General features: G+C 42.4%; 1 protein-coding gene across 1 annotated transcript in view; it reads left to right on the forward strand.

Moving 5' to 3' along the window:
• Nucleotides 1-26,227, forward strand: part of PI4KA (phosphatidylinositol 4-kinase alpha) — a 145,449-nt gene that overhangs the window by 63,187 nt on the left and 56,035 nt on the right. Inside the window, exons 20-29 of the mRNA XM_056531869.1 lie at nucleotides 4,177-4,285; nucleotides 5,601-5,737; nucleotides 5,821-5,954; nucleotides 6,062-6,144; nucleotides 6,697-6,767; nucleotides 12,908-13,032; nucleotides 13,867-13,948; nucleotides 14,927-15,010; nucleotides 15,169-15,258; nucleotides 16,505-16,624. Of these exons, the coding sequence (XP_056387844.1) occupies nucleotides 4,177-4,285; nucleotides 5,601-5,737; nucleotides 5,821-5,954; nucleotides 6,062-6,144; nucleotides 6,697-6,767; nucleotides 12,908-13,032; nucleotides 13,867-13,948; nucleotides 14,927-15,010; nucleotides 15,169-15,258; nucleotides 16,505-16,624 (1,035 nt within the window). The remainder of the gene's footprint in view (nucleotides 1-4,176; nucleotides 4,286-5,600; nucleotides 5,738-5,820; nucleotides 5,955-6,061; nucleotides 6,145-6,696; nucleotides 6,768-12,907; nucleotides 13,033-13,866; nucleotides 13,949-14,926; nucleotides 15,011-15,168; nucleotides 15,259-16,504; nucleotides 16,625-26,227) is intronic.

Genomic DNA, 26,227 nt, shown 5'->3' on the forward strand with positions numbered 1-26,227 from the left:
TCAAATGTACATGGCGCACTCTCCCTTCTGGGCCTTGTTGTGCGCCCCCAGAGCACTTTGCGCCCACATATGGGGTATCTCCGTACTCGGGAGAAATTGTGTTACAAATTTTGGGGGGCGTTTTTCCCTTTTACCTCTTGTGAAAATGAAAAGTATAGGGCAACACCAGCATGTTAGTGTAAAATTTTTTATTTTTTTACACTAACATGCTGGTGTAGACCCCAGCTGTTCCTTTTCATAAGGGGTAAAAGCCCCCCAAAATTTGTTAGGCAATTTCTTCCGAGTACGGCGATACCCCATATGTGACCCTATTCTGTTGCCTTGAAATACGACAGGGCTCCAAAGTGAGAGAGCGCCATGCGCATTTGAGGCCTGAATTAAGGACTTACATAGGGGGTGGACATAGGGGTATTCTATGCCAGTGATTCCCAAACAGGGTGCCTCCAGCTGTTGCTAAACTCCCAGGATGCTTGGACAGTCAATTGCTGTCCAGAAATGCTGGGAGTTTTTGTTTTGCAACAGCTGGAGGCTCCATCTTAGAAACACTGCCATACAATACGTTTTTCATTTTTATTGGAGAAGGGGGGTGGGGGGGGGGGGCAGTGTACGTGTGTATATGTAGTGTTTTACTCTTTATTTTATGTTAGTGTAGTGTAGTGTTTTTAGGTTACATTCACACTGGCGGCAGATTACACTGAGTCTCCCGCTAGGAGTTTGAGCTGCGGCGGAAAATTTGCCGCAGCTCAAATTTGCAGCGGGGAACTCACTGTAATCTGCCGCCAGTGTGAATGTAGCCTGTACATTCACACGGGAGGGGGGTCAAAACTACAACTCCCAGCATGCACTGACAGACCATGCATGCTGGGAGTTGTAGTTTTGCAACAGCTGGAAAACCTTGAGTTAGGTTCTATGACCTAACTCAGTATTTTCCAACCAGTGTGCCTCCAGCTGTTGCAAAACTGCAACTCCCAGCATGTACTGATTGCGGAAGGGCATGCTGGGAGATGTAGTTATGCAATGGCTGGAGGCACGCAAGTACAACTCCCAGCATGCCAAGACAGCCTTATGCTGTTCCTGAATGCTGGGAGTTGTAGTTTTGCAAGATTTAGAGGGGTTCAAGTTGTAAATCACTGTCCAGTGGTCTCAAAACTGTGGCCCTCCAGATGTTGCAAAACTACAACTCTCAGCATGCCCAGACAGCAAACTGCTGTCTGTGCATGCTGAGAGTTGTAGTTTTGCAACATCTGGAGGGCTACAGTTTGAGACCACTTAGTGATCTACAACCTGAACCCCTCTAAATATTGCAAAATTACAAGTCCCAGCATGCCCACACAGCAAACAGCTGTCTGGGGATGCTGGGAGTTGTAGTTTTGCAACATCTGGAGGGCCACGGTTTAGAGGCCACTGTAAACTGTGGCCCTCCGGATGTTGCTAGGCAACAACTCACCTAGCAGGACCCGGAAGCCGCTGCCGCCGCCGCACGTGGGGGATCCCCGCATGGAGGATCGCTATCCGGGATCCAGGTAGGGACCTTCGGCGCCGACCCTCCCTGGACGGTTCCCCCGTTTTGCCCGCACACCGATAGGTGGGCAAAGCGGGGGAACCGAACTTTAACCCCCCCTCCCCCGGTCTGCTATCGGTCGGTCGCTCAGCCGACCAATAGCAGGGATAGGAGGGGTGGCAACCCTGCCACCAAACTCCTATCCCTTTAGGGGGATCGAGGGTGTCTCGGACACCTACGATCCCTCTTATTTTCCGGGTCACCGGGTCACCAGTGACCCGTATGACCCGGAATCGCGCAAATCGCAGGTCTGAATTGACCTGCGATTTGCGCGCATCGCGGTCATGGGGGGGTCTCAGGACCCCCCTCGGCGATGTGCCGGGATGCCTGCTGTTAGATAACAGCAGTCATCCCGGTCCGATCACCGCTACCGGCGACGCGGCGCTCCCGGAACCTCGCGACGTACATGTACGTCGCCGCGCGCCAAGTGACACTTCGCGGCACCGTACATGTACGTCGCTCGTCGTGAAGGGGTTAACAGTGCAATAAGAGTGTTTGTGATGTCACTTCTCCATGCAAAATCAGTCCTTCATGCTGCCATTTTTAGTATACACATAAGCACTAGAAAATCCTGAAACCTTATCAAACACAACTCTTGTGCCAATATTTAACATGGTAACCGTTATAGTGACACACACTTACAATATGTTAGATTGTACAACTATAGCTTCTGATTATAAAGATGGGGTAAAACAAGTCCTTTACTTTTTTTTTTTTTCCATCGGACTTGAAGTCACATGGTAGTGAAGCCTGGCAAAAAGTCAAAATGGTGCAGACTGATCTATGATCTCATTTTGCAATCTTACCCGATCTGCACTCCTGAGGTTTTGCTGTATATTTGACATAATAGCAGCACAGCTATATTAAATAAATGGATCTTGGTTTGTTTCCAGCTTTAATATCATCTTCATCACCATGCACAATTCGGTATTATGGATCATTTTTGTAAGGTATATGGACCTGTATTATACCTCTCTGTACCTTAAGTTTTATATATATAGGCACGCTGTTTCTGTTTATTTAATATCTATTTAATTAACCGTAAATAAAACAGAATCAAGAGAAAAACACAATACACAGCAACAGAGAGCACAGAAAATGGCTGAACATCTGTAATAGTCTACATAATGTAAACAAGTAGTAGAAGAGCACCATAATGGTCCCCTATGGGAGTGACCGTATAATAGCGACACAAATACAAAGGAGACGCACTCTTATGGAAGCACAGGGACATTAGAGTCAGGCAGTAAGGCACCCTGGAGACACAAGAACCTACTTGAAGTATAAGTGGCAGAAGACCTACACCAGGCACCCCACACTATTAAATTCAGCAGTATAGTTTCTGTGTTTGTACACAAGATAGGCATATGGGACAATGGCATTGACCAAAAACTTCATTTGCTGAGAATAGGAGGATTTGGATCTATTCATAATAGTGCCATGAGTCACAAACAACAATTGCCAAAGAAAAATGTGGCGATGATGCTCCTCTTCATCAATGATACCCAACAGACAAACTTTAGGATCCAGCAGGACAGGTACACCCATGACCTCTGACATTAGGGGCAAAACTCTACCCCATTAAGAGGATATGAAAGAACAATCCCACATTATGTGCCATCTGAATCTATCATGTGGCATTCTGTGGTCTGATACTGGCTCATTCAATTAAAATCGACTGGGTGAAATAACTTTCATAATAAATAATTAATACATTATTTTATTGATAATAACTGGGGTTACCAAGGTGTATGAGGATAGGATTTCAGACCAATCCTCAGCAACTACTCCTGGGATGCCCCTGTTCCAACTGGAAACAATTGGCAATGGAACAGTCTGTAATTTAGCCTTAATACGGAAAGTATAGAGAGCAGTAATTAAGCCCCTAGGTCCCTTTGACCCTAATTAACGGAAAATTAGAGAACACTGTTCCAGGAGTAGGGAATTGTCACCCAAGTGTGGCACAGTTGAAGGGACCTATAGAAGGAGGCTCTAGGTAAGTTAAATTTATCATGCAGGTACTGAAAAGTTCGAAAGGCCCTGTTCTCATATACATCCTTAATAAAACTAACCCAATGTCAAATTAAATCTTATTCTGGTACCACAGGAAGTTATGACCTTTTCCTAGTTAAGTACTGAACAGCCTTGCACACCCGTGACTCCATCTTATGTAAGGGCAAGAGATGGGTCCCTACATGCAACGCGCCCTCTAATTCAGGCCATAGGTGGCTCAAATCCAGAAAATGGGCTAAATGGTGATTTCTGTTGGGCAATACCCCCACCTTCACCCAGGTATGTAGATACCGCAGCTGGCCCGCTAAAATAGTATAAGATGACCTTAGGAAGAGACATCACATAGTTTTTTTTTTTCTTATGGGGAAAAATCACTTTCACATTCCATCACGTATTCTCCTCTATATGGCTGTGTACCATCATACATAGTCAAGGGCCATATGTTCTTCCCTGTGTTTTTATTTCTTCTCTCAATGCTTGCTTTTACAGCATATAATAATGGTTAGGTACCCCTGTGTGTGTTTATAATATGTAAGCTACTATTTTTATTTTATTTATATTCCACTCTATAATAATTCACCGTCCCTGTGATTGCTTTACAGCTGACAAGGAGATTACCACCCATTAAAGAGGCCAAACCTAGACTTCAGAAGCTATTCCGAGATTTCTGGCTGTACTCTGTTTTGATGGGCTTTGCGGTGGAAGGTTCCGGTAAATCCTAGCCAATAGTTTGATTGGAAATCTGTCATTACAAAAGTCTACTTTTACATATTGTGGTGCTGGCAGTAATGTTCTTGAACTAGTGTCTTTCTCTATAGAGCATATGCAGTATGTAGTTTTTTGTTGTTGTGTTATACATATATCTTATAAGTATTCCTTAATTCCTACATATGTTCGTGAACATTATAGGCAGTGTAAATTCTAGGTTCTTGGAACATTTGCCATCCTCTTTGCAGTGTTAACATCATGCATCTGTCTCTGTTGGACTAAAAAATTTGCTATCTGCTGCCAAGCAGCTAAAATCTATTTTTAAACCACTGTATTCTTCCCCTACATGCCCTAGCTATCTGCCAGACACAAACATTTGTCTTGTTTTCCTATTACAACCAATCACAGCTCAGCTTTTATTTTACCAGAGCAATGTGAGAAGTGAAACCTAAGCCATGATTGGTTGGTCATGATAAATCAGAGTAAGGCTGCATTCACACCTCGTTTTCAAGCTATGATTGTCGGTCCTGACAGAACCTAAAACCATAGTATACTACATTTTTAGGTCCAGTCACAAAACCGGAAACAGGTCAAAAACGAGCCGTCCGGAGTCACCGTTTGACTCCAGTCGGCTCCTTAAAGTACCGCGCCGGTCCAGCTGGTTTACGGGAGCACCCGGTTTTCCCTCTCCCCAGCCTTAGGCTGGGTTCACACTACGTTTTCTCCCATACGGGAGCGCATACGGCAGGGGGGAGCTAAAAGCTTGCGCTCCCGTATGTCACCGTATGCGCTCCCGTATGTCATTCATTTCAGTGAGCCGACCGGAGTGAAACGTTCGGACCGGTTGGCTCATTTTTGCGCCGTATGCGCTTTTACAACCGGACCTAAAACTGTGGTCAACCACGGTTTTAGGTCCGGTTGTAAAAGTGCATACGGCGCAAAAATGAGCCGACCGGACCGAACGTTTCACTCCGGTCGGCTCACTGAAATGAATGACATACGGGAGCGCATACGGTGACATACGGGAGCGCGAGCTTTTAGCTCCCCCCTGCCGTATGCGCTCCCGTATGGGAGAAAACTTAGTGTGAACCCAGCCTTATTTGGCAATCATAGGCTGAAAACGAGGTGTGAATGCAGCCTAATTGTGTAAAATATTTTTTTTTTATTTTTTAGATTACATTCCTAACATACCAGCTCTGTACAGTATAACTCAACTCCTGGCCCTGTTTTTTTTTTTTTATTTCCTAATGAATATTTTATATTTTCCCGTGTGTGTGTGTGTGATCCGCAATTGCCATCATCTTACAAACTACAACAGGTCTGTGGCCAGAAGAATGGTATGAAGGAGTCTGCGAAATTGCTACGAAATCGCCATTGCTGACATTTCCTAGCAAGGAGCCTTTGCGTTCTGTTCTGCAGTACAACTCTGCTATGAAAAATGACACCGTGACACCGGTAAGAACCATTAAATCTGGGGTCTGTTAATGATAGATTTCTTCTGTTTGTGAAAAAGATTACTTTTTTTTTTTTTTTTACAGGCAGAACTTAATGAGTTAAGGAGCACTATTATAAATCTACTGGATCCTGCTCCTGAAGTATCGGCACTTATCAACAAGCTAGACTTTGCCATGTCCACTTATCTGCTCTCTGTCTACCGGCTGGAACACATGAGGTGGGCATCACTGCTGAAACACAGGCCTGTTGTCACTGATATGGTTGGGTTGCTGTACGTTGACCTTTTCATTTTGCACACATTTTTATTATTTTTTTTTTTATTAGAGTCTTGAACTCGACGGATAAGGATCGGTTCCAAGTCATGTTCTTTTACTTTGAAGACAAAGCTATCCAGAAAGATAAATCAGGTGTGTGTTTTGCTCTATTTATTTTAAGAAGGGTTATTCTCTTTGTATATTTGTTTGCTGGCTCATAAGTTCTCACTGTTTTTGTGTTTTTACATTTATGGTCTATTCACATGTACAGTATTCTGTTCAGATTTGCTGGGCAGGATTTTCTGCTGCAGACTTCAATGTAAACTGATTGACTGAACAGAGGTTCAAATCCTGCGCATCAAATCTGCGCAGAATCTGTACGTGTGAATAGACCATGAATGTACACTTTTTTTATACGCTTGAAAAGGATATGAGCGTATACATTAATAGATGCTAAGAACAAATCTACTGTATACCATTGAGCAGACTCTGTTCTATAATATACAGTAAAAAAACATTATAAAACAGAAACCATTGTTGCACCATAGAAGTCAGTGTTTGGCTGCTATGGGCGACAAAGGAGAATAAGCAATCACAACACAGCTTTCATTTTTGAAGATGTTTGTACGTTAGCATTCAACAAAACGAATGGATGGATTTTTGATGTATGTAGATAGTGTTTGTAATCAATAATTTTTTTCCCAGGGATGATGCAGTGTGTTATTGCTGTAGCTGATAAAGTCTTTGATGCATTCTTAGCTGTAATGGCTGATAAGGTAAGAGGATTGGCTTTCAAACTGTATAATATAAAGCGTAATATATATATATATATATATATATATATATATATATATATATATATATATAATGTAAACTAGTGCACCTGCATTATAGCCTCATATATTGTGTACTGAGTTGTGAACTCTTAACATTAGGACTATTGCTAAGAATTGTCTATGGTATTCAAACATGGTTTCATTGATGTGGACAGTTGTGAGTGTTCTTGGGGGAACATCATCTTCTAATATTAAATATGTGAGATATTGCTTGTGACCGGTGCTTGAATAATTCATCAAGTGGGATCCCCACCTGCCTTTTCTTAAAAAAAAAAAAAAAAATTAATTGGATTCATAACCTTATGGGAGAACTAAAATGAATCCAAAATATATATAGCTTTTTTCAGCAGGCTGTCTGCCTCCTTTATGAACCCCTTAACGACGCCGGACGTAAATGTACGTCCTGGTGAGCTGGTGCTTAACCCCTTAAGGACCAGGCCATTTTACACCTTAGGACCAGAGCGTTTTTTGCACATCTGACCACTGTCAATTTAAACATTAATAACTCTGGAATGCTTTTAGTTATCATTCTGATTCCAAGATAGTTTTTTCGTAACATATTCTGCTTTAACATAGTGGTAAAATTTTGTGGTAACTTGCATCCTTTCTTGGTGAAAAATCCCAAAATTTGATGAAAAATTAGAAAATTTTGCAATTTTCTAACTTTTAATCTCTCTGCTTGTAAGGAAAATGGATATTCCAAATTAAAAAAAATTTGATTCACATATACAATATGTCTACTTTATGTTTGCATCATAAAATTGATGTGTTTTTACTTTTGGAAGACATCAGAGGACTTCAAAGTTCAGCAGCAATTTTCCAATTTTTCACAAAATTTTCAAACTCACTATTTTTCAGGGACCAGTTCAGGTTTGAAGTGGATTTGAAGGGTCTTCATCTTAGAAATTCTCCACAAATGACCCCATTATAAAAACTGCACCCCCCAAAGTATTCAAAATTACATTCAGTCAGCGTTTTAACCCTTTAGGTGTTTCACAGAAATAGCAGCAAAGTGAAGGAGAAAATTCACAATCTTCATTTTTTACACTTGCATGTTCTTGTAGACCCAATTTTAGAATTTTTTGCAAGGAGTAAAAGGAGAAAATGTATACTTATATTTGTAGCCCAATTTCTCTTGAGTAAGCACATACCTCATATGTCTATGTAAATTGTTCGGCGGGCGCAGTAGAGGGCTCAGGAGCGACAAGGGGATTTTGGAGAGTACGTTTTTCTGAAATAGTTTTTGGGGGGCATGTTACATTTAGGAAGCCCCTATGGTGCCAGAACAGCAAAAAAAAAAAATCCACATGGCATACCATTTTGGAAACTAGACCCCTTGAGGAACGTAACAAGGAATTAAGTGAGCCTTAATACCCCACAGGGGTTTCACGACTTTTTTGCATTTTCACTAAAAAGTGTGCTTCCCCCCCAAATTTTACATTTTTGCAAGGGTTAATAGCAGAAAAGACCCCCCAAAATGTGTAACCCCATCTCTTCGGAGTATGGAAATACCCCATGTGTGGACGTCAAGTGCACTACAATGCTCCGAAGAGAAGGAGCGCCATTGAGCTTTTGGGAAAAAAATTGTTTGGAATGGAAGTCAGGGGCCATGTGCGTTTACAAAGCCCCCCGTGGTCCCAGAACAGTGGACCCCCCCACACGTGACCCTATTTTGGAAACTACACTTCTCACAGAATTTAATAAGGGGTGCAGTGAGTATTTACACCCCACTGGCGTTTGACAGATCTTTGGAACAGTAGGCTGTGCAAATGAAAAATTAAATTTTTCATTTTCACGGACCTCTGTTCCAAAAATCTGTCAGACACCTGTGGGGCGTAAATGCTCACTGTACCCCTTATTACATTACGTGAGGGGTGTAGTTTCCAAAATGGGATCACATGTGGGTATTTATTTTTTTGCGTTTATGTCAGAACCGCTGTAAAATCTGCCACCCCTGTGCAAATCACCAATTTAGGCCTCAAATGTACATGGTGCGCTCTCACTCCTGAGCCTTGTTGTGTGCCCGCAGAGCATTTTACGCCTACATATGGAGTATTTCTGTACTCAGGAGAAATTGCGTTACAAATTTTGGGGGTCTTTTTTTCCTTTTAACTCTTGTGAAAATAAAAAGTATAGGGTAACACCAGCATGTTAGTGTAAATGTTTTTTATTTTTTTACACTAACAAGCTGGTGTAGCCCCAACTTTTCCTTTTCATAAGGGGTAAAAGGAGAAAAAGCCCCCCAAAATTTGTAGTGCAATTTCTCCCGAGTACGGAGATACCCCATATGTGGCCCTAAACTGTTTCCTTGAAATACGACAGGGCTCCGAAGTGAGAGAGCGCCATGCGCATTTGAGGACTAGATTAGGGATCGCATAGGGTGGACATAGGGGTATTCTACGCCAGTGATTCCCAAACAGGGTGCCTCCAGCTGTTGCTAAATTCCCAGCATGCCTGGACAGTCAGTGGCTGTCCAGAAATGCTGGGAGTTGTTGTTTTGCAACAGCTGGAGGCTCCGTTTTGGAAACACTGCCATACAATACGGTTTTCATTTTTATTGGGTGGGGGGGACAGTGTAAGGGGTGTATATGTAGTGTTTTACTCTTTATTATGTGTTAGTGTAGTGTTTTTAGGGTACATTCGCACTGACGTGTTACGGTGAGTTTCTCGCTAGGAGTTTGTGCTGCGGCGAAAAATTTGCCGCAGCCCAAACTTGAAGCAGGAAACTTACTGTAAACCTGCCTGTGTGAATGTACCCTGTACGTTCACATGGGGGGGCAAACCTCCAGCTGTTTCAAAACTACAACTCCCAGCATGTACTGACAGACCGTGCATGCTGGGAGTTGTACTTTTGCAACAGCTGGAGACACACTGGTTGGAAAACCTTCAGTTAGGTTCTGTTACCGAACTCAGTATTTTCCAACCAGTCTGCCTCCAGCTATTGCAAAACTACAACTCCCAGCATGTACTGATCGCCGAAGGGCATGCTGGGAGATGTAGTTATGCAATAGCTGGAGGTACGCAACTACAACTCCCAGCATGCCGAGACAGCTGATTGCTGTTTGGACATGCTGGGATTTGCAGTTTTGCAACATCTGGAGGGATACAGTTTTGAGAACACTGCAAAGTGATCTCCAAACTATGGTCCTCCAGCTGTTGCAAAACTACAATTGCCAGCATGCCCTGACAGCAAACAGTTGTTTGGGCATGCTAGGAGTTGTAGTTTTGCTACATCTGGAGGGCTACCGTTAGAGACCACTGTATAATGGTCTCAAACTGTACCCTCCAGATGTTGCTAGGCAACTCACCAGCTTCCGTCGGATCCAGCCGCACGTCATCGCCGCCCTGCCGATCTCCGTCGCTCGCAGCCTCCGTCGCCCGCCCGGATCTGTAAGTGGATCTTCGGCGCCGGTCCCCGTCGTTTCCCCGTTCTGCCCCGCCTATTGTGGGAGGGCAGGACGGGGAAAACTAAAGTTAACCCCCCCGCCCCCGATCTGCTATTGGTGGTCGCGTCTAGACCACCAATAGCAGGGATAGGAGGGGTGGGTGGCACTCCTATCGCTTCAGGGAGATCCTGGGTGTCTTAGACACCCGCAATCCCCCTTACATACCGGGTCACTATAGACCCGGAATGACCCGGAATCGTGCAAATCGCAAGTGTGAATTCACTTGCGATTTGCCGCGATCGCCGACATGGGGGGGTCTGATGACCCCCCTGGGCATTTGCACGGGATGCCTGCTGAATGATTTCAGCAGGCATCCCGGTCCGATCCCCGCCCGGCGGGGACCAGAACTGCCCATGACCTAACTGTACGTCCTTGGTTCTTAAGACCCAGGGTGTCGGGACGTAACGTTACATCATGGGTCCTGTAGGGGTTAATGCACCAGGATGTACATTTACGTCCTATACATAACCACAAGCATCGGAGCGATGCTTGGGTCATGTGCAGCAGGTCCCGGCTGTTGATAGCAGCCAGGGACCCGCAGGTAATGGCGGACATCCGCGATCGAGTGGATGTCCGCCATTAACCCCTCAGATGCAGTGATCAATACAGATCACGGCATCTGCAGCATTACGGTCACTAAAATGGATTATCGGATCACCTGCCTCCGCTGCCTTTCACGGGTCTTCTGCTCTGGTCTGCGATCGAGCAGACCAGAGCAGAAGATGACCGATAATAATGATCAGTGCTATGTCCTAAACATAGCACTGAACAGTATTAGCAATCGAATGATTGCTATAAATAGTCCCCTGTGGGGACTATTAAAGTGTAAACATAAAAGTAAAAAAAAAAACTCCCCCAATAAAAACTTAATTGTCCCATTTTCCCTATTTCACCCCCAAAAAGTGTAAAAATAAAAATTTATATACAAATTTGGTATCACCACGTACGTAAATATCCGAACTATTAAAATTAAATGTTAATGTTAAAATAGCTGCTTTTTTTATAACACTTTATTCCCCAAAAAATTTATAAAAATGTATTAAAAGTTTTATATAAGCAAATATGATATCAATAAAAAATACAGATCATAGTAGCCCTCACACCGCCGCTTATATGGAAAAATGAAAAAGTTATAGGTCTTCAAAATAGGGGGATTTTAAACGTACTAATTTTGGTTAAACAGTTTGCGATTTTATTTATTTTTTTTATTCTTTTTTTTTAAAGAGTGCCTGTCATCAACAAAAACTTTTAATGTTGTTCATAATCATTAATGAAGACATATTGTAATATATCTTCATTAAAAATATTAATATTTATACCAGTTTTTTCATTTTATACTTTTGGCCACTAGGGGTCTCTCTTCTATGCCTGGTCTGCAGGCAGCTTCCTATGCTTTTCATAGTAAGTGTACAGCTTTTAGGACAGCTGTTGGCTGTCTGGGCATGCTGGGAGTTGTAATTTTGCAACAGCTAGAGGTACCCTGGTTGGGAAACACTGCTGCAGAGGGAGAGCAGCATACAGGAAGACTGGCAGAAGCAGAGTCCCGGCCAGGCTTTATGTGACATCATGCCTGCCGGGATCCGCCTCCTTCCACCCCTCAGAAAGACAGTGCTCCTGAGCTAATGAAGAGGGATAAAAAAAAAAGTATTTCCACAGCGTTTTAAATTTCAATAAACACAGGGATAGGCATAGTTAGAGTAAGGGACAGATGGGGAGGGGAATCAGGGAAAGTTTAGGTGATGACAGGTACTCTTTAAGCACAACAGTAATAGAAAAGTATGTTATCATGGGTATCCTTTTAATCGTATTGACCCAAAGAATAAAGAACCCATGTCATTTTTACCGTAAATTGTACAACGTGAAAACAAAACCTTGCAAAATTGCGGCTTTCTTTTTAATTTTTTTCCCAACAATTAGTATTTTTTTTGGTTGTGCCATACATTTTATGGTAAAGTGAGTGATGATATTACAAGAGACAACTGGTCGCGCAAAAAACAAGCCCTCATACTAGTCTGTGGATGAAAATATAAAAGAGTTATGATTTTTTGAAGGCGAGGAGGAAAAAAACAAAAATGTAAAAATAAAATTGTCCTTAGGGCCCAAATGGGCTGAGTCCTTAAGGGGTTAAACTTGGCATGAACTGAGAAAAAGCCCTTTACGTGTGTAAAAAATAAATAAATAAATGAATAAAAAAGGGGTTATTCAGGTTGTAAAAAAAAAAAAATTGTATACAACCCCAAAACATATTAAAACAACAAACCAACAGTTGCTTACCTGTTCGATCCTGCGCTGATCCTCATTCAGCCTCCGGCACTGATCCCCATGGCTTCCAGCACTGATCGGTGATGCCAGAAGTATGTGTGTTTGTAAGTGTGTGCCTGCAGAGGTCGCAGGATCAAACAGGTGAGTAACAATTGTGTTAGTATGTTTTAGAGCTAATAAAAAAAAAAAAAAAAAAAAAAAAACATGGATAACCCCTTTTTATGTGCCATTCCACACTGGATTCTAGATAGCTTTTATTATTGTGCTATGCCTATTCCAACTAAATGTATGTATGATAATGCTGCCACACATATTTTGTTTCTAGTTACCAGTATGAAGTATTGTTTGTTTATATTTTCTTTCTTTTTGCAGCCTAAAACAAAAGAGAATGAGAAAGAGCTGGAGCGCCATGCTCAGTTCTTGCTGGTAAACTTCAATCATATTCACAAGCGCATCAGGAGGGTTGCAGACAAATATTTATCTGGCCTGGTAGACAAGTGAGTATTAAATGTACACAAGTTCTACATGCAGTAAGATAAATCATAGCCTGATATGTGTAACAAGGTAGATTGGTTTACCCTGATAGGTCTTTATACCTAATTATATTTTATTTTACTTTTACTTGTATTGTATCTGAGTAATGACTCTTCTTTGATTTAAAGGGGTACTCCGGTGTAAAACTAATTTTTTTAATTCATCTGGTGTCAAAAAGTTAAACAGATTTGTAAATAACTTCTATAAAAAAAATCTTAATCACTCCAGTACTTATCAGCTGCTGTATGCTCCAGAGGAAGTTTTATAGTTCTTTTCTGCCTGACCACAATGCTCTCTGCTGACACCTCTATCCATGTCAGGAACTGTCCAGAGCAGAAGCAAATCCTCATAGCATACCTCTCCTGCTCTGACACAGACAGAGGTGTCAGCAGTGAGCACTGTGGTCAGACTGAAAAGAACTGTACAGCATCTGATGAGTACTGGAGGGATTAAACATTTTCAATAGAAGTTATTTACAAATATGTGTAACTTTTTGGCACCAGTTGATTTAAAAGAAAAATTCCACTAGAGTACCCCTTTAAGTACTGACCACGTTTAGTGTTTCTTTAAAGTCTATGGGGGAGATTTATCAAAACCTGTGCAGAGGAAAAGTTGCCCAGTTTCCCATAACAACCAATCAGCTTGCTTCTTTGATTTTTAACAAGGCCTCTGCAAAAGGAAAGAAGCGATCTGATTGGTTGCTATGGGCAACTGGGAAACTTTTCCTCTGCACAGGTTTTAATAAATCCCCCCCTATATTTTTCAGTAGTCCTGAATGCTCTTTGCTTTGTTTTTAGGTTCCCCCATTTACTGTGGAGTGGTACAGTATTGAAAACCATGCTTGATATGTTGCAGACTTTGTCTCTTTCACTTAGTGCGGTGTGTATCAATTCCCGAAGAATCAATGCCCAGTAAAGTATTTACAACTAAGCAGCCCCTGTTGAATCTGGATGGCATTGTTGTTAAAGAGCTGTTATACAGTAATTTGTATTGTTTATAGCATTAAAATAATTTTATCACATCAACATGTGTTCATTATACAGAGAATAGCGAGAGTAACTAAACAGGCCTCTCCACCAGCATTTAGATCATTAGATGGACATGCAAATTGCTATACATTTGAGCACCAGGTGGGGCCATAGTATGTAAGTGGATGTAGTGAATGTAGGTGCATTATTTAAATAAATGTGATCCTTTTCATTGGATGACCCCTTTAATTGCCAAACACCTGTAGACTTTAAAACACAAGTCTTGTTTTGCTCGGACAGCAGGATATGTGTTTAAATTTCCGCACCACCATTGAGCCCCAGACTTGCACAAAACTACGACAGCCAGGATACAGACTTGACGGAAGTCCCATGAAGGTCTATGACACTTCCGCAAAATCTGTATATTGAATGCTGTAGTCTTGGGCAAGTCTACAGGGACGTAGTAGGGACGGTGTATTACAGTCCCTACCTTCCCGATTGCCATACACACAGCACTAAGAAACTGCTGTGTATACAAGGTTATCTGGGAGCTATGTATCTTCCTGACCAGGCAATGATGATTATCAGAGCTGCTGGGACTCAGCTGACTCTAAATGAATGTCAGGGGGCTGTAATTCCACTGCAACTGGGACAGCCCCAGTTACAGAGGAATCTGCATAAAAACTAAACATTTTTGTGTATTTTAAGTATAAACATCTTAAATAAAAGTGAAAAAAGCAACACAAAAGTGAAGAAAAAAAAAACTATTAAATATAGCCTTGCCCCTTTACAAACACCTATATAAAATGACCATATTGGAAAGGGGAAGCATCACCTTGTGCATCAGTAGTCTTGTATTATTATACTGATGAGGACAAACATATTTCAGGACATTCACAAGGACCAACCATATTACGACATTCCAGATGCTCCATACAGGATCACTGTACCTGACACCTATGAGGCCAGAGAGGTAAGATCACTCTTTTTCTTAGTGCTAATGATACTGATCCTTTCTTCAGTTCTCTTTGACATCTGCATTTTGTAAATAGTTGGGATGTGATGTTTAATAATTTAGTATTTTGTCAACGAACACAAAACCTTACATTGAGTATAATAACTGCTTTGCAGAGCATTGTAAAGGACTTTGCTGCTCGATGTGGGATGATCCTACAAGAAGCCATGAAATGGGCCCCATCTGTGACTAAATCCCATTTACAGGTATAAACAAGGATCTTGAAATTGTGATTAACTCCTTCATTATTAGTTTGTTTCATCACGTACTGGGGGGACTTTATCAAGGGTGACATAGGTGAACAATTTTGGTATTCTTTTATTTTGTTTTTATATTTTGCATTTGATAAATTGGGATTTGTTGTAAACATGGATCAGAAAGAAAGAAATCCACTACTCGTGTTAGGGTGCATTCACACCACGATTAATTAATACGGTCACCTGATCCGGCTGGGGGATGTGAAAACCAGGCGCTCTTGAATCATTTGAATGAGCCGACCGGATCCGGTTTTGTGACCGGACTGAAAATCGTTATGTACCGGGTCAGTTGCTGGTATCATGGAGCTCCGGTTCCTGGGGGTGGCACTTCTGCGTTTGAAGGTGTGAGGACACACGCTCACCAGTCAGCATCTGAGGCAGGACATCGATGCGGACGCTGATTGTCTGAGTGGGCGTGTCACATTGCCATATTCAGAAGCGTCATACAATAAGGACTAAAGCTTCATGTTACCGCAGTGGTAGTGAGCGAACAAGGAAGGAAAGTGTGTGGTTTTGTTTTGTTTTTGTATTTTTTATATCAACCCCTGCCTGAGTACATATGCATTTTGAACTTGTATGATAAACTGAAGGGTTAGGGGGAGTCCAACCCTCCTTTGACTCCAGAACCGATCCACTTTAGTTTAAAGGGGTACTCCCGTGGATTTATTTATTTTTTTTAATCAACTGGTGCCAGAAAGTTAAACAGGTTTGTACATTACTTCTATTAAAAAAATCTTAATCCTTCCAGTACTCTTTAGGTGCTGTATACTACAGATGAAATGCTTATCTTTTTTGGATTTCTCTTCTGTCATGACCACAGTGCTCTCTGCTGACCTCTGCTGTCCATTTTAGGAGCTGTCCAGAGCAGGAGAAAATCCCCATAGCAAACATATGCTGCTCTGGACAGTTCAAAAAAATGGACAGCAGAGGTCAGCAGAGAGCACTGTGGTCGTGACAGAAAAGAAATCCAAAAAGAAAAGCATTTCCTCTGTGGTATACAGCCCCTTAAAAATACTGGAAGGATTAAGATTTTTTTAATAGAAGTAATTTACAAATCTGTTTAACTTTCTGGTACCAAGGGAGTACCCCTTTAATATTCAACCTTAAATTTTTTTATGTAATTTGTGCGCTTTTTGTTTGTGGTATTGGGGGAATTCAGTTTTAACATGTTTTTTTAAATTGGTTTCTTGTATAGGAATATCTGAACAAGCACCAAAACTGGGTATCTGGCCTCTCTCAGCATACTGGCCTCGCCATGGCTACTGAAAGCATATTACATTTTGCAGGCTACAACAGACATAACACAACTTTAGGAGTAAGTGACTACATGGCTGGTTTTAAGAGGCCTAATTAATGTGTTAACTGGCTAGACATAAGATTGATAGAAGCAAGTTGTTTTGTATGCGTTTTCAATGTAAAATATATAATCAAAATCTCCCAAGGTGATGGTATGACAGATATTTTTATTTTTTTTACCTTTTTATAGTTAAATTTTAAGTGGCGTTACCTTTGTATCTGTTGTATGTACTGCAACGTGTTACATAGCATGTTACATTTCCACTGTTACATAACCCTATTGAAAACTACTACATAATACTATAAACATACTGATATAGTTGATATAGAGCTGAAAATTGTCATGTTGGTGTAGTCGTCTGCCATGTGGTTTGGGCCAAGTGTTACAGGTATTAGCATTGTACACACAGCTGTAGTATGACTACATATTTTTTTTTTTTTTGTATTGGGCACCAGTAGAAATTCTGGGATCCTTAAAGTACCTCCTGCCACCTCTCATACAAATAATTTTTCTGTCTGCCTGCTCTGTTGAATGCTATACAGAGCTTTTCTCTCCTAAGCAAGTTATATACACTGCTCAAAAAAAATAAAGGGAACACTAAGATAACACATCCTAGATCTGAATGAATGAACTAATCATATGAAATACTTTCCTCTTTACATAGTTGAATGTGCTGACAACAAAATCACACAAAAATCATCAATGGAAATCAAATTCATTAACCCATGGAGGTCTGGATATGGAGTCACACTCAAAATCAAAGTGGAAAACCACATTACAGGCTGATCCAACGTTGATGTAATGTCCTTTAAAACAAATCAAAATTAGGCTCAGTAGTGTGTGTGGCCTCCACGTGCCCATATGACCTCTCTTCAACGCCTTGGTATGTTCCTGATGAGGTGGCGGATGGTCTCCTAAGGGATGTCCTCCCAGACCTGGACTAAAGCATCTGCCAACTCCTGCACAGTCTGTGGTGCAACGTGGCGTTGGTGGATGGAGCAAGACATGATGTCCCACATGTGCTCAATCGGATTCAGGTCTGGGGAACAGGCGGGCCAGTCCATAGCATCATTGCCTTCCTCTTGCAGGAACTGCTGACACACTCCAGCCACATGAGGTCTAGCATTGTCTTGCATTAGGAGGAATCCAGGGCCAACCGCAACAGCATATGGTCTCACAAGGAGTCTGAGGATCTCATCTCGGTACCTAATGGCAGTCAGGCTACCTCTGGCAAGCACATGGAGGGCTGTGCACCCCCCCCCCCCCAAATGCCACCCCACACCATTACTGACCCACCGCCAAACCAGTCATACTGGAGGATGTTGCAGGCAGCAGAACGTTCTCCACGGCGTCTCCAGACTCTTTCATGTCTGTCACATGTGCTCAGTGTGAACCTGCTTTCATCTGTGAAGAGCACAGGGGGCCAGTGGCGACTTTGCCAATCTTGGTGTTCTCTGGAAAATGCCAGCACGGTGTTGGGCTGTAAGCACAACCCTAATGGACCATTCCTTTATTGGGGGTGTCTTGCTAATTGCCTATAATTTCCACCTGTTGTCTGTTCCATTTTCACAACAGCATGTGAAATTGATTGTCAATAAGTGTTGCTTCCTGAGTGGACAGTGTGATTTCACAGAAGTGTGATTGACTTGGAGTTACATTGTATTGTTTAAGTGTTTCCTTTATTTTTTTTTGAGCAGTGTATCAACCAATGAACCAATTTATGTCCCATATGGAATCCATGCAGTGTCCACAAGGTTGTATGTCCTTGTATGTTTTGGTGGCAGGTTATTTCATGTTTACTTTTGCCATGTCATATCTGCAATCTCCATAGAATATAACCTGTTTAACTTCTTATTTTCAATATAAGTATCTTAACATTTTTGTAATCCCTTGTCTTGAAAATTGTATACCCTGTATGTAAATTTCTGCTACAATGCTTCCCCACCTACTTGTGAATGATTGGTTGACTTCTCCATTGTTAATCTGAGCCTGAGAAATACTACTATGCACTATGTTCATAGACTTCACATTGAACTAACTCTATGAGAACCCCCTGTCATTGCTTATCATTGGATGAAGGGCAGATTCCAAAACACATAGTGACACTCTATGGTGCCATTTTCATACAAAATTCACGATTTTCGATAATCTGAAAATGCTGGCAATTTTTGAAGTAATTGTATAATGGAACATTATACCTTTTACAACTGTGTGATGTTAAATAACTTTTGACTGGACTCCTGTGGCGATTATAAACTAATCATTAATCTTTATTTTTATTCATTTTTCATGTATAATCTGTGAAGCTTTCATGTATATTCTGTTGTGAAAGCTTTAAATGGGCACTGTCAGACACAAAAACATTTTATATGTTGTACTAAAGCTGGGCGGTATGAGCAAAAACATGTATAATGGTATTTTTGTAAGTGATGGAGGTTCCACGGTATTTAACGGTATTCCCCCCACCCCCACCCCATGGCGCCGCTTCTCTTACAACCCCCCCCCCCCCCCAATGAATTATCAGCTTCGCTTTCCCCACATCATGTCACCCACAAGCGCTTCTCTGCTCATCCTCCTATGAGTTGCGGGCCGCCGGCGCTAGAAATCTGTACTGTACTACAAATAATAACGTTTCCCGGGCTGCAAAAATAAAATAAACTTTAATGAACCTGCCTACGTTCCCCCGTTGCTCTGGTACCGTCTTCACTGTCCCGCGCTGCGGTCCTCTTGCAGTTTCCTTGGGACGGGAAAGTCATCGCTGGGTTCGGTGATAGGATGAGCGCAATGAAGCTGCTCCTTACGTGACAGTGAGCTCAGCCTATCAGCGTCTGAGGCGGGACATCGCTGCGGCCTGTGATAGGCTGATGGCTCTGTCACGTTCCCATCCCCAGGACCGCAGCGGAGGGACCGTGAGGCCGGTAACGTGGAATGTCGCAAGGTGAGTTAAAGTTTATTTTGTTTATTTTTTTTCAGTCCGGACTACGTTATTTGTAGCACAGTACAGATTTCTAGTGCCGGCGGACCGCAACTCATAGGAGGATGAGCAGAGGAGCGCTTGCGGGTGACATGATGTGGGGACAGCGCTGCTGATAATTCATTGGGGGTGGAAGAAAAGCAGAACAGCGCTCGCTGGTCACATATGATTAGTTTCCCGATGTGGGGACAGCACGCTGCAGCGGATAATTGACTCATTCGAGGGGCGGAAGGGCCCAACCGGTATTGCGATATGGGCAAAATTCATATTGTGCAGGGAAAAAAAAAATCTGTATTCGGTATGAACCGGTATAACGCCCAGCACTATGTTGTACATCTTGGCAAAACATTAACCTTTGTAATATACTTCATAAGAAAATTTTATTTACTTTTTATAGAAATCATTGCTTATAAAATCATAGCTTTGTCCAAGCTGAAGCACAGGCATGGACAAAGTCCAGTAAGTGAGGGTGGGCTAGGACTCCTCTGTCTGATAGGACAGGAGAGAGCACAGAGGAGTACTATCAGACAGGAGAGAGCACAGAGGAGACCTATCTGACAGGAGAGAGCACAGAGGAGACCTATCTGACAGGAGAGAGCACAGAGGAGACCTATCAGACAGGAGAGAGCACAGAGGAGACCTATCGGACAGGAGAGAGCACAGAGGAGACCTATCTGACAGGAGAGAGCACAGAGGAGACCTATCAGACAGGAGAGAGCACAGAGGAGTGCTATCAGACAGGAGAGAGCACAGAGGAGACCTATCGGACAGGAGAGAGCACAGAGGAGTACTATCAGACAGGAGAGAGCACAGAGGAGTACTAGCCCACCTTCACTTACTGTACTTTGTTCATGCCTGTGCTTCAGCTTAGACAAAGCCATGATTTATATTAAAAGTAAATAACATTTTCTCATGAAGTATATTAAAAAGGTTAAGGTTTTGCCAAGATGTACACCATATACAGTGGGGAAAAAAAAGTATTGTCAGCCACCAATTGTGCAAGTTCTCCCGCTTAAAAAGATGAGAGGCCTGCAATTTTCATCATATGTATACCTCAACTATGAGAGATATGAGGGAAAAAAAATCCATAAAATCACATTGTCTGATGTTTAAATAATTTATTTGCAAAGTATGGTGGAAAATATGTATTTGGTCAATAACAAAAGTTAATACTTTATGTACCCTTTGTTGTCAATGAGGTCACACGTTTTCTGTAATTCTTAACAAGGTTTTCACTCACTGTTGCTGGTATTTTGGCCCATTCTTCTTTGCAGATCTCCTCTAGAGCAGTGATGTTTTGGGGCTGTCGCTGGGCAGCTGGGTTTTCTATGGGGTTGAGATCTGGAGGCCACTCCAGGACCTTGAAATGCTTCTTATGAAGCCGTTCCTTCATTGCCCGGGTGGTGTGTTTGGGATCATTGTCAAGCTGAAAGACCCAGCCAAGTTTCATATTCAATGCCTTTGATGAGGGATGGAGGTTTTCACTCAAAATCTCACGTTACATGGCCCCATTCATTCTTTCCTTTAGACGGATCAGTTGTCCTGGTCCCTTAGCAGAAAAAATAGCCCCAAAACATGTTGTTTCCACCCCACCACATGTTGCTTCACAGTAGGTATGGTGTTCTTTGGATGCAACTCAGCATTCTTTCTCCTCCAAACACAACGAGTTGAGTTTTTAACAAAAACCATATGACGTTCTCCCAATCCTCTTCTGGATCATCCAAATGCTCTCTAGCAAACTTCAGACGGGCCCGGACATATACTGACTTAAGCAGGGGGACACGTTTGGCACTATATGATTTAAGTCCCTGGCAGCCTAGTGTTTTACTTTGGTCCTAGCTCTCTGCAGGTCATTCACTAGGTCCCCCCATGTTGTTCTGGGATTTTTGCTTACCGTTCTTGTAATCATTTTGACACCACGGAGTGAGTGGTGGAGCCCCAGATCGAGGGAGATTATTATTGGTCTTGTATATCTTCCATTTTCTAATAATTGCTCTCACAGTTGATTTCTTCCCACCAAGCTGCTTGCCTATTGTAGATTCAGTCTTCCCAGCCTCTTGCAGGTCTACAATTTTGTTTCTGGTGTCCTTCGACAGCTCCTTGGTCTTGGCCATAGTGGAGTTTGGAGTGTGACTGTTTGAGGCTGTGGACAGGTGTCTTTTATACTGATAACAAGTTCAATCGGGTGCCATTAATACAGGTAACGAGTGAAGGACAGATGGACTCTTAAAGAAGAAGTTACAGGTCTGTGAGAGCCAGAAATGTTGCTTGTTTGTAGGTGACCAAATATTTATTTTCCACCATAATTTGCAAATAAATTCTTTAAAAATCAGACAATATGATGAAATGGATTTTTTTTCTCTCATTATGTCTCTCATAGTTAAGGTATAGTGCCTTGCAAAAATATTAATCCCCTTTCACTTTTTTCGTATTTTGGTACGTTACAGCCTTAAAGGGGTACTCTGGTGCTTAGACATCTTATCCCCTATCCAAAGGATAGGGGATAAGATGCCTGATCGCGGGAGTCCCGCCGCTGGGGACCCCCGGGATCATGCACGCGGCACCCCATTTGTAATCAGTCCCCGGAGCGTGTTCGCTCCGGGACTGATTACCGGCGACTACAGGGCGGGCGGCGTGTGAAGTCACGCCCCCGGCTCCGTGTGATGTCACGCTCTGCCCCTCAATGCAAGCCTACGGGAGGGGGCGTGATAGCTGTCACGCCCCCTCCCATAGACATGCATTGAGGGGCGGAGCGTGACGTCACACGGGGGCGGAGGCGTGACGTCACATGCTGCCCACCCCGTAGTTGCCTGTAAACAGTCCCGGAGCGAACACGCTCCGGGGACTGATTACAAACGGGGTGCCGCGTGCATGATCCCGGGGGTCCCCAGCGGCGGGACTCCCACGATCAGGCATCTTATCCCCTATCCTTTGGATAGGGGATAAGATGTCTAAGCACCGGAGAACCCCTTTAAGTTCAATGTTTTGTTATTCTGAATTTTATGTGATGGATCAGAACACAATAGTCTAAAGTTGGTGAAGTGAAATGAGAAAAATATATAAATAAAACTATTGTTTAGAAATGGAAAACAGAAAATTGGCATGTGCGTTTGTATTCACCCCCTATGCTAGGAAGACCATAAAATGTTCTGGTGCAACCAATTCCTTTCAGAAGTCACATAATTTTTGAAATGATGTCAACCTGTGTGCACTGTGCCACATGATCTATCATTACATATACACACCTTTTTTTGAAAGGCCCCAGAGGCTGCAACACGTAAGCAAGAGGCATCAGTAAGCAAGAGGCCATGAAGGCCAAGGAACTCTCCAAACACGTAAGGGACAATGTTGTTGAGAAGTAAAAGTCAGGGTTAGGTTATAAAAAAAAAATATCCAAATCTTTGATGATCCCCAGGAGCACCATCAAATCAATCATTTCTAAATGGAAAGAACATCTCACAACAGCAAATCTGCCAAGAAACGGCCACCCACCAAACTTCACAGACTGGGCAAGGAGGGCATTAATCAGAGAGGCTGCACAGAGACCTAAGGTAACTCTGGAGGAGCGGCAGAGTTCCACAGCAGAGACTGGAGTATCTGTACATAGGAAGACAATAAGCCGTATGCTCCATAGAGTTGGGCTTTATGGCAGAGTGGCCAGAAAAAAAGCCATTACTTTCAGCTAAAAACAAAAATATACATTGTGAGTTTGCAAAAAGGAATGTGGGAGACTCCCAAAATGTATGGAAGAAGGAGCTCTGTTCTGATGAGACTAAAATTTTACTTTTTAGCCATCAAAAGAAAACGCTATGTCTGGTGCAAACCCAACACATCACATCACCCAAAGAACACACATGTTTTTCAGCAGCCAGGACGGTTAAACTGGTCAGAGTTGAGGGAAAGATGGATGGTGCTAAATACAGGGATACTCTTGAGCAAAACCTGTACCACTCTGTGCATGATTTGAGGCTAGGACGGAGGTTCACCTTCCAGCAGGACAATGACCCCAAACACACTGCTAAAGCAACACTTAAGTGGTTCAAGGGGAAACATGTAAATGTGTTGGAATGGCCTAGTCAAAGTCCAGATCTCAGTCCAATCGAAAATCTGTGGTCAGACTTAAAAGATTGCTGTACACAAGCGCAAACCATCCAACTTGAAGGAGCTGGATCAGTTTTGCTAGGAGAAATGGGCAAAAATCGCAGTGGTGGTAAGATATGGCAAGCTAATAGAGACTTATACAAAGTAACTTGGAGCTGTGATTGGCGCAAAAAGTGGCTCTACGAAGTATTGACTTTAGGGGGTGAATAGTTATGCACATTGGCCCTCATTTACTATTGCAAACCTGACGTGTTTTGTTGGGTTGTGTGCCAGATTCAGTCGCATTGCGCCAGAAATTCTGTCTGCGCCAGATTTTGCGCCAGAATATGCTCCAGAATTTAAAAAACCCTGATTAACTCTCCATTTTGCTAAGAAAACCCGAAAAAAGGCGCGTGGTCTCCGAAAAGGGGCGTGTTCCCAACATTTTCACAAAAACACAACATATTTACTTAGGTTTCCACATAAAATGTGGTGGATTTGAGCTGAGGAAAACCCTACAGGTCAGAGCATGTGGAAAAAAAAAAAAAGCGAAGTGTAGGGAAAGTGGAAAATGTATGGAAACCTTAGTAAATACCATGGAAAATAAACTGTAGGGAATTAAAACCCACAAAGAAACCTACACAACACTCTTAGTAAATAAGGGCCATTGACTTTTTCTCCTATTTTGTCCTATTTGTCGTTTGCTTCACAATAAATAAAATAAAAACATCTTCAAAGTTGTGGGTATGTTCTGTAAATTAAATGATCATAATCCTCTAAAAATTCAATGCCAATTCCAGGTTGTGAGGCACCAAAATACAAAAAAGGCAAAGGGGGGGGGGGGGAGCGGTTTAATACTAGGGATCGACCGATATCGATTTTTTTTTAGGGTCGATAACGTGAATATCGGCCGATAATTTCGGCCAAACCGATAATCGGTCGATTCCTAGTTAATACTTTTGCAGGGCACTGTCTACCTATGATAAAATTACAGGCCTCTCGCATCTTTTTAAGTGGGAGAACTTGCACAATTGTTGGCTGACTACCTTTTTTTTTTTACCCACTGTAAAAAGTTTTTGAATCTGAGAGTGCCCACTTAAATTGTACTTCATGTACTGTCATTTAAAACAAAACATCTTTGTGTCATAGTTTTGATTAATCAGACATGTCAATTTTTTTGTGTTGAGAGCAACTGATCCCATTTTAGAGTTTAGTCTGTACCTGGTAACTGTAGCCTGCATTCCAGTGGGAGGGTAAATGTCAATTTATATACTGATAATACACAATGCAAGAAAAAGTAGCCAGTGCCTTTCAGTTCTAGAGTACTCAATCATTTACACCCCTCCTTCTTTTATGTAGGGAACATTGTTTAACATTCTTATTCATAGCAAAAGTTCCTTAAAGGGGTACTCCACTGGAAAAAAATTTTTTAATCAACTGGTGCCAGAAAGTTGAACAGATTTGTAAATTATTTCTATTTTAAAATCCTAATCCTGCTGCTACAGCTGCTGTATGCTCCAGAGGAAGTTGTATGGTTCTTTTTTGTCGGACCACAGTGCTCTCTGCTGACACCTCTGTCCATGTTGGGAACTGTCCAGAGCAGGAGAAAATCCCCATAGTAAACCTATCCTGCTCTGGACAGTTCCTGACATGGACAGAGGTGGCAGCAGAGAGCACTGTGGTCAGAAAGAAAGGAAATTCAAAAAGAAAAGAACTTCCTCTGTAGCATACAACATCTAATAAGTACTGAAAGGATTTAGATTTTTAAATAGAAGTAATTTACAAATCTGTTTAACTTTCTTGCATCAGTTGATTTAAAAAAAAAAATGAAAAAATTCCACCGGAGTACCCCTTTAACCCCTTAAGGACCAAGGACGTACCGGTACGTCCTTGGTCCTGCTCTTCTGATATAACGCGGGGTTACACAGTAACCCCGCGTCATATCATGGCGGGCCCGGCGTCATAGTGAAGCCGGGACCCGCCTCTAATAGCGCGCAGCGCCGATCGCGGCGCCGCGCGCTATTAACCCTTTAGCCGCGCGCTCAAAGCTGAGCCGCGCGGCTAAAAGTGAAAGTGAAAGTTCCCGGCTAGCTCAGTCGGGCTGTTCGGGATAGCCGCGGCTAATCGCGGCATCCCGAACAGCTGACAGGACAGCGGGAGGGCCCCTTCCTGCCTCCTCGCTGTCCGATCGCCGAATGACTGCTCAGTGCCTGAGATCCAGGCCTGAGCAGTCATGCGGCAGAATCGTTGATCACTGGTTTCTTATGAGAAACCAGTGATCAACATAGAAGATCAGTGTGTGCAGTGTTATAGGTCCCTATGGGACCTATAACACTGCAAAAAGAAAGTGAAAAAAAAAGTGAATAAAGATCATTTAACTCCTCCCCTATTAAAAGTTTGAATCACCCCCCTTTTCCAATAAAAAAAAAAACACAGTGTAAATAAAAATAAAAATAAACATATGTGGTATCACCGCGTGCGGAAATGTCCGAATTATAAAAATATATCATTAATTAAACCGCTCGGTCAATGGCGTGCGCGCAAAAAAATTCCAAAGTCCAAAATAG

Source organism: Hyla sarda, chromosome 1 (genome assembly GCF_029499605.1).
Source record: "Hyla sarda isolate aHylSar1 chromosome 1, aHylSar1.hap1, whole genome shotgun sequence".
Taxonomy (NCBI): Eukaryota; Metazoa; Chordata; class Amphibia; order Anura; family Hylidae; genus Hyla; species Hyla sarda.